Source organism: Thamnophis sirtalis, unplaced genomic scaffold, assembly GCF_051295495.1.
Source record: "Thamnophis sirtalis isolate CommonGarterSnake01/CBP01778 unplaced genomic scaffold, rThaSir2_p1.2 scaffold_4, whole genome shotgun sequence".
NCBI classification, from domain to species: Eukaryota; Metazoa; Chordata; class Lepidosauria; order Squamata; family Natricidae; genus Thamnophis; species Thamnophis sirtalis.
In genome coordinates this window covers 43,748,528-43,762,958 of record NW_028261384.1, presented here as the reverse complement: position 1 = coordinate 43,762,958, position 14,431 = coordinate 43,748,528, and the positions used below count along the sequence as shown (strand labels likewise).

At 37.4% G+C, this 14,431-nt stretch overlaps 1 protein-coding gene across 1 annotated transcript; it reads left to right on the top strand.

Moving 5' to 3' along the window:
• The first annotated feature begins 237 nt into the window (after nucleotides 1-237).
• On the top strand, nucleotides 238-8,056 carry DPH3 (diphthamide biosynthesis 3). Its single transcript, XM_014061524.2, has 4 exons — nucleotides 238-471; nucleotides 2,178-2,252; nucleotides 3,887-6,272; nucleotides 6,313-8,056. The coding sequence occupies exons 1-3, from the start codon at nucleotides 364-366 to the stop codon at nucleotides 3,950-3,952; spliced, it is 249 nt and encodes an 82-aa protein (XP_013916999.1). The 5' UTR covers nucleotides 238-363; the 3' UTR covers nucleotides 3,953-6,272; nucleotides 6,313-8,056.
• Nucleotides 8,057-14,431: the final 6,375 nt, after the last annotated feature.

Below are 14,431 nucleotides of genomic sequence, written 5' to 3'. Positions count from 1 at the left end.
ACGTGATCCTTCCTCTTCAACCTGGGGTCTCATTGGTCACATTTTTTTGACGGAATGACACTGCCCTTCGAACTCACGAGCAACGGAAGCAGAGTTTCTCTGTATCGCTTTACAGCTCTATATTTTTTGTCTTTAGCACGAGTTCTACCTCGCTCGTTTTTATTGGATGTTATGCCACGAGAGATGTTGTCAAGTCTCATTATCTTGAATGTTTATTGGCCAGAAATCGTTCGTGGCTTCAATCCGGAACAAATATGATGGTGGAGAAATTGTAGACTCTTTTTTTTAGTGCAGTTGCCGATTTTCCTGGACACGTGGCGCTGGCTACTTTTGACAGAGGGAGGCAGAAAACCGCGGTGCGACATGTCCGTTTTCCACGACGAGGTGGAGATCGAGGACTTCGAATACGATGAGGATACCGAGACCTACAGCTATCCGTGCCCCTGTGGAGACCGCTTTCTTATTACGCGGGTAAGAACCAGTAATTTCTACGTAGAAGAGACATTGCTGTGTGACATACATGTTTACGTGAACATATCTCACCTTGGAGCAAACCCTCAAAATACAGATCGATCTCGACTGTTTGTGATGGGGGAAAATAGAAATACGAATATAGGTAGCCATCAAGCCTATTGCCTTTCCGTCTTCCTCAAGCTAGACTCAGAAGCATTGTTTTTCAAATTAGCTTGTTTAAGATGGGTGGATTTCAATTCCCCAAATAGCCAGCACGCCAAGTTTGATAGACATTGCTTTAGAGCTTTCCAAACATGTTTGTACTCCAAGCACTCCTGGATTAGGATGTGGGAGTGGCGTTTGTAACCAGTATATCTAGAAAGTGCCAAGTTGGGTAGGGGCTTGATGTGTCTTCTGTGTTCAGTCAGGGTGAATTATAAAATATTGTAATACTTTATTGCAACTGAGAGATGTTCAAACATAGTCAACATGGCAATTTGGTGCTCTGATAACAGGGCAAGGCAGACCAGCTATAATCTTACTAAATTTAAAAGAAAAAAGATTGATAAACCTGAGAAGCTTTGGATGGAGAGAAGCATTTTAATGCAGTCCATCTTAGTCCAGGTTAAAAGTTAGGACCTATAGTTTAATCTTAGCACAAAATTAAATCAATTAATACAATATTAAATAATGTAGACTTTATGTTCCTGAGGCAAGCACAGACTTTATTCAGCCTTGAGGGAACTATTGTGGGCATTTAATGCTCTTTTCTGAGTTGAAAGATTTATTCAGAATGTCACAATGTAGTTGAAAGAAAATGTCCACATTTACCCAAGCTCAGCACTATGATTTTGGGAAATAATTTGTGTGGAAAAGATAAAAATCCATTTCAGATCATAGCAATTTGAGATCTATTATTAGTTCCCTTCTGATAAACATATGTCCTAAACTAAAATTAGAAAAGTGTCTAAATATCTGAACTGCTGAGATCTCAAGGGGTATTGAGATACTCAATTAAGTATTTTAACTGTTTTTTAAAATTAAACTTTTAAGTCAGTCCTATAGAAATGTGTTTTGACAGTCTTCATTGGACATTATCATGGTAAGTGTGGCCAGCAAGAAACCTTTTTTCCAGAAAAGATAATATTGATAAATAACTCAAACAAAATGCTTCTGAAGGACATCTGCCACCTAAAGCAGTGCAGAATTTGTCAATAAGTGAATTATTGAGTTGAGTTCATTGCCTTTAGGAGAAACTTTAGTGGAATTTTGTTTTGGAGTTGTCTTATTTGAAGTTCTTTTCTCTTGAGAAATCCAAAACAAGATTGAGATTGAGATTATATATAGTAAATTAATATTTCTTTTCTCACTCTTTCTTGGGTGCTCAACCAGTTGTAATATTGTGCAGATTCATAGAAGACATCTTTAGAAATCAAAATACCTAGCTTTTGAGGTGAATAAAACATATTGCTTTTTGGCAGAAAAAATAGCATATGGACAGTTAGATCTGGATCCAAATACAACTTTGGATATACCCTGATAGTCTACCTATTCAAACATTAACAGGAAGTGTTCAGTGAATTGAGACCCCATACAGTTGTGAGAAGTGTTGTGTTATTTAGAATTATCTAGCAGATAGGACTTCTTCTTTCTTCTTCCCTCTCCTTTTTACACATTAAATGGAATGCTTTATTAAGGGGGCAGATTCTTATGTATTATTGCAGGAAGATCTGGAGAATGGGGAAGATGTGGCGACCTGCCCAAGTTGTTCACTTATAGTCAAAGTGATCTACGACAAGGTGAGGAACAAGCAGGGGTGGATGTTGTACTTGTTTTAGACTGTTTTCACAGATGGTGACATTTATTTATCTAATATCAGTAACCAGCAAAGACCATCCAGAGTCATTGGGAGCTAGGTTGCATATAAATTTATTTATTTATTACATAGCTACAACATTTAAACAATATATAATAACTGGCCAAATACAATGAGCGATAAAATATATTTTTTTCTGGGTCTTTTGTATCTATGGTTGACATATGTTGGAGAACTCATTCTTGATTAGCGAAAGTTATATGTATTGTGCTTGTTTTGTAGTTCCATCAATTCCACAGACTGTTTCCTATAGTGTTTCACCTTACTGTCTAAATATCCCTTAGAGGTACCTTTGAAAACAGGAGAAAAGCATTGCATCAGTGGAGCCAATTCTGGCATTAAATACTTGTAACAATACTTGCATTTGGATGTTCCCAAGTGATAGAATGAAATGTTGCAACTTATTCTAAAGAATGTTAGTTAAGGAAAGAAGGAACATAAACATTGCGGGTAAAAGATTTTTATTGGTAAAATAATAGAAATTAAGGTCAGATTCTCATTTGATTGAAGCTGAGTGATTTTAATACAAAATTGTTTATAAACAGGGTGCAAAGATTCTCATAAATCTGGCTCTTGGATGCTCTCAATGTGGCTTCTAAAGAGTGTATAGCAAACTTTCATTAATTCTGCACTAGCTGAAAGCTTGAAGGACCAGCTTTTCTTAAAACCATATCTGCAATAGCATGGTTAAATCATATGAATGAATTAGATTCAACAAAGAGGAATTGCCCATCTTGGTTTCTTACCCATTAATATTCCAGGAAACCAAGAACAGTCCTTCGAAATTTGTTTTCAGTCAATCTGTGAAGGGTCTGAGTAGCTGAACTGTCATATCTATAGTAGATGAATCATCTTGCACAATAGAAAGATAAAGCAAAGATAGGTCAACAGTTTCTGTGACTCTTGATGGATAGTAGATCCTGATAGAAAGATATCAAAGCAGAAGATTGTTGCATTCTTTAAAGCATTGATGGAATAACTGAGGTATTAAAGAAAATACATATTTATCCTACTCAATATGGTCTGAAGTGAAATGACTTAAACTTACAGCCAGTTTACAGTCTGAATGAAGAAAATGGCTTAGCAAATATTGCACAGAATCCCTAGTCCCACCTACTTAATTATTTGTTTTGATATCTATATACAATTATAATTTGCTAATTATAGATTCAATATAGTCCAGTCAAGACATTCAGTGAATAATTCGTACCACTACTCCTTTTATCTTATGTGCTTCAAATCTATTTGAATGATCTCACCTCTAATCGATAGTTATGAAATAGAGGTTGTTAGACAAGATGATGATGATGCACAAAAGAACATTTGTAGAAATAATATTGGGGCAGTTTGCTTCTTGTGTCTTTATAACATTGAACCGTTTTGTTTTCCCATGTTATTTAGTGGTTTCTTGTTTGTAGAGCCATGGTTTTATCAGGAAGCTACTTTTTGCCATTAAATGATTCCTTTTTTGGATGTTTATATTTAATTAATATCAGCCTTAAATTAATACATGATTAATATGATTCTGAATATGATTATTATTATTTTTTATTTCAGGAACAGTTCATGTGTGGCGAAGAAGTCTCACCACTTACAGAAAGCAAAACATTAGTTAAATGCTGATAATCACTGAATAAATAATGTTCTTCTTGAATAGAGTGGCAACAGTTGGACAGAAAGGACTCCTGTTCTGAAAACTTCATGCTTTATGCTTTGATAATTTATTGCTTACCAGCAGCTACTTCAATTCAAAGATGAATTGATGTGGTGAAAAACTATATTTATTTGTGCATAAAGACACACTGCAAATAAATGATATTTGAAAGAGTGAATAATGTATCAAGTTTAAGACTGAACATGAAGATAGTAGACATGCATTTGGGTTGAATGCTTTATTGAACCTAGACTATTTGATTCTTCTAACTAAATACAAAAAGTAAACTATTGGCTTTGTGTTTTAACAAAGAAAAACTACAGCTTTTTAAAAAAAAACTACCAGGCCTATAATGTGCACATCTCTCAATCAACTGGAGCTATAGGCTTGTTGAAAAACACATTTTGTAGTTGTTTATGGAAGAATACTAGGTAGGGAGCCATGATGACTCAGCAGGGGAGTGGTATTCCGGTATTCCACAGAGAAGGTATGCTGTCTAATTCATGCCCCACATATTTGTTCCATGTGAAGGTGTAATATTCTCAACAACCTTCTCTGGATAATTAATTAATTAATTAATTGGGCAATATCAAAAAGCAAAAACTATATAGACTTCATTAATTAAGATATCATTAATGTGAATTTTAGAATAAATGCAGAATTTTGGAAACAGGAATTTCTCACCATTATTTAAACTGAATTCATTGAGGTGGAATATCAATGATTTGGAATTTCAAATAATTGATATTCCTTTTCTCAGGTTTCTTGATATCTTAGTTGAATTGCTGTTTATAAAAAAACTGCTGAGGGACTCATCTTCTGTCTCTTGTTAAATCCATTCTCCATAATCTTTCCCAATAATCAGGCTGGGCAAGCAAATTCAGTTTTAACAAACCATTACTTGATTTATCCTTTATGCTACATTTAAAACAACTTTACCACAATAGGGCGCCCTCTGACTTGAGTCAAGAATCAACTGATAACCAGTACCACAATATTCAACCTAGTGTTGTTTTCGACTGCTATATACCAACTGCACTTTTCATATTGTCTCAGAGTAGTCCCACACAGAGTATGTAGTACAATCCAGTTGTAGTAATCAGGTGTGAGTTACTTATGTCAGTCCATTCTAGCCATGTAGAGTTGTAAATATTAACTAAAGTCCCTTTCATAGCATTTACCTGCTGTTTGAAGCAGGGATGACCACAGTTCAAAAATATCCCTCAGTGGAGTACTATAAAAACCTGAAGCAATACCAGGACTAAAATTAGCAGATTGGTTAGATGTTTATTCATGACCAATAACTCTGTCTTGCAGGATTTAATCTCAACTTTTTTCTGTCTGTCAGCTTGTTTCTGTGTCCATCCAGATCCTTACATCCTCTAGGCACCAGTTCAGGGCTTTAATGGTATCTCCAGCTCCTGGAGTGATGATGTAAAATTAAAAGTAATCAAAGTACTGATGAAAAGTGATCCTGAAGCGATATTTTCCAGTAGTTTTATGTAGAAATTTAACAACAGAGCACTCAGACCTCAGATATCATATTGAGAGTCCATCAACTTGAGCACTTTCTCCATGATCACTGACTAAAACTGCAGTTCAGATAGGAGCACAGCAATGGAGCCTCCAGTTCTCAACCCTTGTAAATGGTCCAGAGTGGCACTGTGTTTCATTGTATCAATTGCTGCTGAAGGATTAATAGGATCCAGGAAACACACCAGTCTAGGGTTCATCAGAACTATAAATGAATCTTGATTGGCAAAAGGCCAATCATTTCTTCCCGGATCCTCTCAAGTTGATTTGCTGTCACCTTAATAAGCTTCTCTAAAAAGCTGAAAACAAAACAAAATTTATCAAGCATAACTTGGTTCAGATACATTTAAGGCAAGATCCACTAATGCATTTGTCAAGGCAGGCAGCGTTATTGCCTCTCAAGCATTGATTACTTCCTTGATTCCATTCTCAACTTGCCAGACCACCCAAAAGACTTGGAAAACGTGTGGCTCTAGCCCAGGGGCAATGGAATTAAAACTAGAGAACCCATTCAGATCCGTGGCACGACAAAACCGCGCTCGACTAAGCTGCGCCCAATTAAACCGCATTGCTGACATCATCAACAGGGCGACAACAGCGAGCGTGGAGAAAGAAGGGCGCTTTAAATAGTGCTTTGAAAGCAAGCCGATTCAACTTAAGGTAAGGGTTAGGGTTAGGTTTAGGGTTAGGTTAAGGGTTAGGGGTAGGTTAAGGGTTAGGTTTAGGGTTAGGTTAAGGGTTAGGATTAGGTTTAGAGTTAGGTTAAGGGTTAGGTTTAGGATTAGGATTAGGTTAGGGGGGTTAGGTTTAGGTTTAGGGGTTAATTTTAGGTTTAGCGTTTACAGCGTGCTTCTGTCTCCGTGCTGTTGTCGCGCTGTTGATGATGTCAGCTACGCGGTTTCGTCGAGCATGGTTTAGTCAAACGCGGTTTTGTGGTGGAACCTTCCGATCAAGGCCCACAGTCCAGCATTTGTTTCTTTCAGTGGCCAGTCAGATAGCTGTGATTGGAGATATATAGTTCTCCCACTATTACTCACCCAGAACTGATATATGGAAGTAATATTGAACTTGGGGATGAATAGTTCCTGTTAGATGTGTCTCCCAATATTTTCCCCAATGCTCTTTTAAAGCTATACTAATTACTGTAGCATAATCTTATACCTTATTACATATTCTGTAGTAGTAAGAACTCTGAATGCTCCTCTTCACACACTTTGTAGCAGGCTAGGAGTGTGCGAGTCCAAAGAACAGGTACTCTACCTATAACACCACCTCTACAACTTTTAGTTTGAATATGTTGTGTCAAAAATACCCTTTGTGGAGAAAGTTACAAATATGTTCTGGTTTTCACTAATTGTGGTTTCATCATAGAAGCAATACATTAAGGAGGGAATATCTTATGTGAATAGTGTTCCCTTAACAAAAACAATATGTAGAAGTGAACAGTTCAGCCTTTCCCAAATGCTAGTAAGCCCCACATCCATTTACCTTTGGTAGTTACCAGAGCATCTTGAGAACATGGCTGCTGCTTTAATTTTGCTTCATAAGAAAGTGCTTGGTGTACATTATCCACAATATGCCAAATTTCTATGATGCAGCTGTTAAGGGTTAGTAGGTTAACAACATAGAAAACTGTGTAGAAAAGAAAGGTTGTATATGGGTATGTGGTTATGTATGCATCTTGCTCTGGAATTACAATGGAGTGATAAACTAGGGATTGTTAATTAACAACTGATCACATGTATCTATGGAATTTTTAGTGTAGAAAAAAGTATCAACAGGTTCATAGCAAATCAAACTGCCCTTCACCCACCCACAGAAGAGCCCAATGCTAGCTATCTTGGTAAGGAAGTAAAAATGGGAAAGGGGGAATTTTTGTGTGTGAACTTGATAGACAAGTATCCATTTCTCTGCATGCTTCAGTTCTGACTATTTTTGTTTTGATATGCCAAGCTGCCTTTTGACAATGGATTGTAAATAAACAGCTTCTTGGAAGACCAGACTTCCTTTTATTTCAACAAGCATTGCTGTACATGCTGTATATGCTTAATTTCAGGGGAAATATACTACTTTTCAGTGGCTATACTTCCTTGTTACTTTAATATCAAACCTCACTTGAGAAATAATTTTTTTTTCATTAAACTGTAATTAACTTTCACAGTGATAAGAACACAAAACTTCAATTATCAATAAATGTAGTTCCTCAGGAAAAATAAATCTGAAAACATAGTCTAACATGTATTTTCTTGATTTTGTTGACTTGGAATGTAGGCAGATATATATTGAATACATACAGAAATTACATGAGCTATGACAGAAACATACCAGATATTTTTAATTGATGAAATGTAGAGTTTGTGTTTTAAGAATTCTCAGGTTCATCTTAATATAAGCAAAGACAACTTTTATTAAATATTAAGTTGAAATGGTCTACTGAATAAACTATTTACTATTCACAGGTTTGCGACTAAAAAGCTGTTTGATTATTTTCATCTAATTTCCATGTAATTTGGTGTGCTGAAAATAAATAAAATATTGAAAAAACTCCTAGACGTCATGATTTGCCACAACATGCAAAATTGTCTTCAAATTTATCATTTAAAAAAAAAATTTGGTATTTTTTTATATTATGGGTTTTTAACCAAATGTAAAGTCCAAATTACTATTAATTAATTCACATAAGTGCATTAAAGATATAAAATGCCAAAAAAAAACTTAAAAGGGTTTGTCTGAGTTACGTAAAAAAAAAATATCACTGTAAATCTGATGGTCAGCAATATATAAGCTAAGCAAGTTTTAAGTCTATGCTTTTAATGGTAAAAGGGGTTAATCTTTCCTGAACAATCCAGTGGGAGAGAGACACAGGGCAGATAGCAGCATCTCTGGTCAGTGCAGAGGGCGTGGCCAGCACTGTGACTTCTCGTGTACAGACACAAAGCTGCTCTCTCCTGCATGCCATACTTGTGCACGAATCATCATCAGGTTCTTGGTTCTAGGCTGTTCACACTTTTTCATTGCAATTCATGTTAGCTCGTCATTCTTCAACTGTTATGTTATGTCTCTGCGAAAGTGTATTAATTTGCAGACAGTTTCTGTTTCATCTGTAGTGAATATACAGTGTTGAAGCAACAGCAGAATATTACAGACTTTGTGGAAAAAAAATATTTTGCATACTTTTGACTAAAAATTGGAGTCAAATTTTTGAGCGCCTCATAAAGTGTGCAAACAATGTGTTGTGGACCTCGAAACTGGTTCAAGGGTAAGAAAAAAATCTTTCTGTTATGGGATTCCTATGGTATGGCGAGAGCAAAAGAACCATAGTGATGACTGTTACTTTTGTTCATGTGATGTGAAAGGGTTTAATTCCAAATGGAAGCATTCCATATCATACCCCAATCTTCACTCAGCAATTCGTCCCATCCCCCATGGCACAGATATACCAGTACCCAAGCTCCCTGCTACCTTGGAAGAGATACCTAGCTCCGATGAAGGTGAAGTCATACCTGAATCAGATCACGAATCAAGTTCTGACTTTGAAGATGATACAAGACCAAAATTGTTTTCTCAGGAGGAGAGGAATGATTTGGTAAGAGACTTGAATCTTCCTAAAGATGCCGCTGAGTTACACGGATCAAGGCTGAAAAGCAGGAATTTATTGTTGCCAGGAGTGTCATCTTCATGGTTCAGACACCGTGAAAAGGAGTTCGTTCCTTACTTTGCCCAGGAAGACATTAGTTTATTGCATCGATGTTGAAGGTCTGATGGGTCAATTTAAAATCTAATATGATTCAGAGCAATGGCGTCTTTTTATAGATTCTTCAAAAAGAAGTCTCAAAGCAGTTTTACTCCACAATGGTTTTTACGCTTCCATACCTGTAGGTCATTCTGTACACTTGAAGGAAACATACGAGAACCTGGAATTGGTTCTTTGTAAACTTAAATATGAAGACCATGGTTGGCAAGTGTGTGGGGACTGTCTTGTGCATGCTGCTTGGGCAACAAGCTGGGGATACCAAATACCCTTGTTTTCTGTGTCTATGGGACAGTCGAGATTGGCAAAATCACTGGACCAAGAAGAGTTGGCAGCCAAGGGTGCTAACAGTCAGTGAAAAAAATGTCCTCCGAGAAACTTTGGTACCTTCCCATAAAGTTCTTCTACCACCTCTCCACATAAAATTGGGATTCATGAAGCAATTCATAAAATCACTTCTAAGAGATGGCGAATGCTTCAATACTTGGTCACCAAGTTTCCATGCCTGTCGGAGGCAAAATTGAAGGAAGGTGTGTTCGTCGGACCAGGCATTAGAAGGCTTATAGTTGATCAAGAGTTTGTCAATACTATGACAGAACCTCAAAAATAAGGGTGAATTGCATTTAAAGAAGTCGTACAGAAATTTTTAGGCAATAACAAAGATCCTCACTACAAAAAGATTGTCGGAAGAATGCTGAAAACCTTTCAAGCTTTAGGTTGCCTGATGAATTTGAAAGTGCATTTCCTCCAGTCCCACCTTCACTACTTTCCTGAAAATTTGGGAGCTGTGAGTAAGGAACAAGGTGAACGATTCCACCAAGACATTAAAGAGATGGAAAGGAGATATCAGAGAAAATGGAGCATTACAATAATGGCAGACTACTGTTGGATGCTTCAGAGAGACATTCCAGATGCTACTCACAAGTTTAAATGCACCAAGAGGAGCCTCACAAGTAAGAAGAATCAAGTTTAGTGTTTGTAGGTGAGCTCATTTCAGTTCAAAAAAGGATTTTCATGAAAATATTATAATAAAACTTTAATTTTGTAAGTCTAGTTCCATTTATTTTGAGGTATTGCCTTATTTAACATAGTTACCTAAATTGTCAGGAAACGCGATGTCCTATGACAAAATGGAGGTTATTTTTGGATTCAGTGCACCAAAAAACATAAAGATTATGTGGGATAACCAAAACGGCTCTCGAAAAAAATGTTTTTGCAGACCTGTTGTTTAAACAATTTCTGTAGATAAATACTTTAAAACTTCAATGTTCATATTGTAGGCAATATTTTTTCTGATTATCTAGATCCCTTCCAGTCGGGATTTAGGCCTGGCTACAGCACGGAAACCGCTTTGGTCGCGCTGACCGATGATCTCTGGAGAGCGAGAACCTGGAGGTCATGCCTCCGTCCTAGTGCTCCTTGACCTCTCAGCGGCCTTCGATACCATCGACCATGGTATCCTTCTGCGACGACTGCGGGAGGTGGGGGCACTGTTCTACGGTGGTTCTCCTCTTACCTCTCGGACAGGTCACAGTCGGTGTTGGTCGGAGGGCAGAGATCGACCCCTAGGCCCCTGAATTATGGGGTGCCGCAGGGTTTGGTCCTGTCCCCCCTCCTGTTTAATATCTACATGAAGCCCCTGGGTGAGATCATTCGACGGCATGGGATAAAATACCATCAGTATGCGGACGATACACAGTTGTATCTGTCCGCCCCGTGCCAACTCAGTGAAGCGGTTGACGTGATGTGCCTCGAGGCTGTTAGGGTCTGGATGGGGGTTAACAAGCTTGTACTCAATCCGGATAAGACCGAGTGGCTGGTGTGTTTCCCTCCTACTAATTGGCCAAGTTTTCCATCTCTCAGGCTGGGGGGGTCAAACAGTACGCCCCTCAGACAGGGTTCGCAATTTGGGAATCCTCCTGGACCCACAGCTGACTTTCGAACACCACTTGTCGGCTGTGACCAGGGGGGCATTTGCCCAGGTTCGCCTGGTGCACCAGTTGCGTCCCTACCTGAACCGGGAGGCCCTCACAACAGTCACTCATGCCCTTGTGACCTCTAGACTGGACTACTGCAATGTGCTCTACATGGGGCAGCCCTTGAAGAGCATTCGGAGACTTCAGCTTGTCCAGAATGCAGCCACGCGAGCGATTGTGGGTGCACCTCGGTTCACCCACGTAACACCTATCCTCTGTGAGCTGCACTGGCTGCCTATTGGTCTTCGGATATGCTTCAAGGCGCTAGTCATCACTTATAAAGCCCTTCATTGTATTGGACCTGGGTACTTGAGAGACCGCCTGCTGCCAATTACCTCCAATAGACCAATTAGATCCCACAGATTAGGCCTCCTCCGAATTCCATCCGCCGGCCAATGCCGACTGGCGACTACCCGGAGGAGGGCCTTCTCTGTGGCTGCTCTGACCCTCTGGAATGAGCTCCCCGTGGAGATTCGAACCCTCACTACCCTCCAGGCCTTCCGCAAAGCCCTTAAAACCTGGCTGTTCCGACAGGCCTGGGGCTAAAGAGCTTTTGCCCCCCCCCCTCGAATGGTATGGTTGTTGTGTGCTTTCAAATTGTGTATTGTTCTGTTCGTCTTTTTTATCCCTTATCTGTACCCCCTTCCCTGACTTGGATTGTGAGCCTCCCTGAGTCCCCTTCGGGGAAAAGGGCAGCATATAAATGCAATAAATTCAATTCAATTCAATTCAATGCTTTCTCATATACAAGGAATCAGTTCATGAAATCTGTTTGCATTTTAGTAAGCTTGAACATTTTATAAATGGAACAGATACAAATTTAATAAAGTATAATTGGATTTATCTTTATTCACTTATAAATTTCATAAATAAAAATTAAAAACAGCATAAAGCATAAAGCTAAGTACATCTATAGTTGATAACAGTTACTAAAGGGATAAGGTAGGTCCTTATCCTTCCTTATGTTAGCTCATGCTAACATTGGCAGTACCCCTCCAGACTAAGCAAAAACATTTAACTGCCTGAAATATATCAGTAAACCTTTGCATTACAATGTTTATGGAGATTCTCAGTCAAAGGTGCTTTTTCAAAAGGCAACTGGACTTTGAACAGAACTGAAAAAACTTCTTGGATGAGAAGCAAAATGTCTTCAAGGAAAAGCAAAATCCAATTGCCTTTTGAAAAATCAGGTAGTTGGCACCAGAATCAATCAATTCTGGCACCAGATCTAAATAATTGCATCAAGCACATATATTTGCGGATAATAAAATTTTACAACAAAACCAAACTTTCTCCAGCCTGATGTTCTTAAATTATATTAAACTTCAATTTACAGTTAATTCAGCCCTGAAGATAGTCCTTAGTTCAGCTCTAGAATTCTCTTTTAAAAACCCTAACATTTAGTTCCTCTTTTATGACCCTCAAAATCAATTGATAGTTCTAATGGCTTCCTTTTATCTTATGATGCAGAAATTTATATGCTTACTCATAGACTCAGGCATATGTAGGTTCTCTGTGTGAATGTGAATGAAAATTTCTCAGCATAAAAAATACCTCCGAACAAAGATTATTACATTGTAGAACTACTGAGGTTTTGGGGAACTCTGACACTGAAGGCTTCCACTTGTTACATTACTATTACCGTATATTTTACCTTTTCTCTATCATGTTTTCAGATGGAGGGCTTCTAGGACTATCAATCTTAAGGTCTTCTTGCTTTCCTCATTCCATATATTCTATTTTTTCTGGTAGTAAAAAATATGGCAGAAGCAATTAAAAGACAAAGGAAAACTACAAATGAAACAATGTTTGGATTCCTTGTACAAATTATATGTTTCAGATAGGATGATTACATGATAAAAGCTTCATTGAGAAGACAATACATTACAGGGGGAAAAGAGAAGGTCTGCAAAATTTCTACATTGAGTTAAGAACCATCTGTCCGGAATAAGTAATAATGGAGAAAGAGTCCCAAGATAAAATTTGCCTGTGGGGGGGCATGGCCTTTTTAATAGTTGTTTATATGAACACTATGTTATTCTTCTTGCAATTCAAAGTAGATTCCCAATTTGATGAAGAAAAGTCTTCAAAAGTCTTATTCTGATTGCTTCATAATATACAAAAGTGACTCATTGGTAGAGTGCCAGCAGTTCGTAATCTGATAAAATAATAAAGAGCATTCTGCATACCGTATAGGAATTTTTGTAATGCTTAAATAGCGAGACTGACATGATGTTAATACATTCAATGATCTGAACCAGAAACACTACCCAACAGTACATTGTTCAAATAAAAGTTCCTTCCAACGATCAGTTTCATAACCTTCAAAGTTAAGCTAAATAAGCTTCATTAACTGAGTCTATCATTCCCATCCAGGTCTGTACCAATATGTTCCAATTGTGGAGACATTCCTGTCACTAGCACCTGCAAAACTAAATATTCACTTCTAATAAATTAATCCAAATCTATGCAATCTACAGTGATGATAGTTGAAATTTTTATATCGGTCTCTTTGAACTCTCGCTATATAATAAGTTAAAAGATATATTTATATAACTTGAACTATCAACAATATTGATTTTTAAAAAAATATGTTTGAATTATGTAATATAGGTTTACCCGAATACCAAAATTTTAGACATTTAGCCTTGATGTTTGATATTAGATTATCAGTAGTGTTTGCTCGTTTTTGTGCCACATTTGAATACAAGGTTATCACTGCTGTAATTCTAGGGCTAATACCAGGCAAAAAAAGTACTAGACTACTGAAGATAAAAGACTCAAACATTCATTTTAAGGCACTGTTTTAATTCTATGCCTAAATCAATAGGAAACATAAACCAGAATATGAATTAAATTTAGAGCATGTTATAGAGCAGGTCAATTTTAGAATACAGTTTTCATTTTAAATAATTATGTCGGATGGAATCATTATGAAGTTAGTGATCATCTCTTTGTCATCACCATAGCATTACTGAAAATATTCTTAATGTAGTTAATCTTGTGTTCCAAGTTTGCTTAGTAAACTTTGGTGCATGTATATGGGGGGGGGTGTTTTTCTGTACACATGTATCATTAGTTACAGATGTTCTGGTCCAATAACAAAAATTTGTAGGAAATTAAGTAATTATATCAATGATATATTACAAAAAGGCCATTTATTCTGGAAGAAAGATTAATTTATGCAA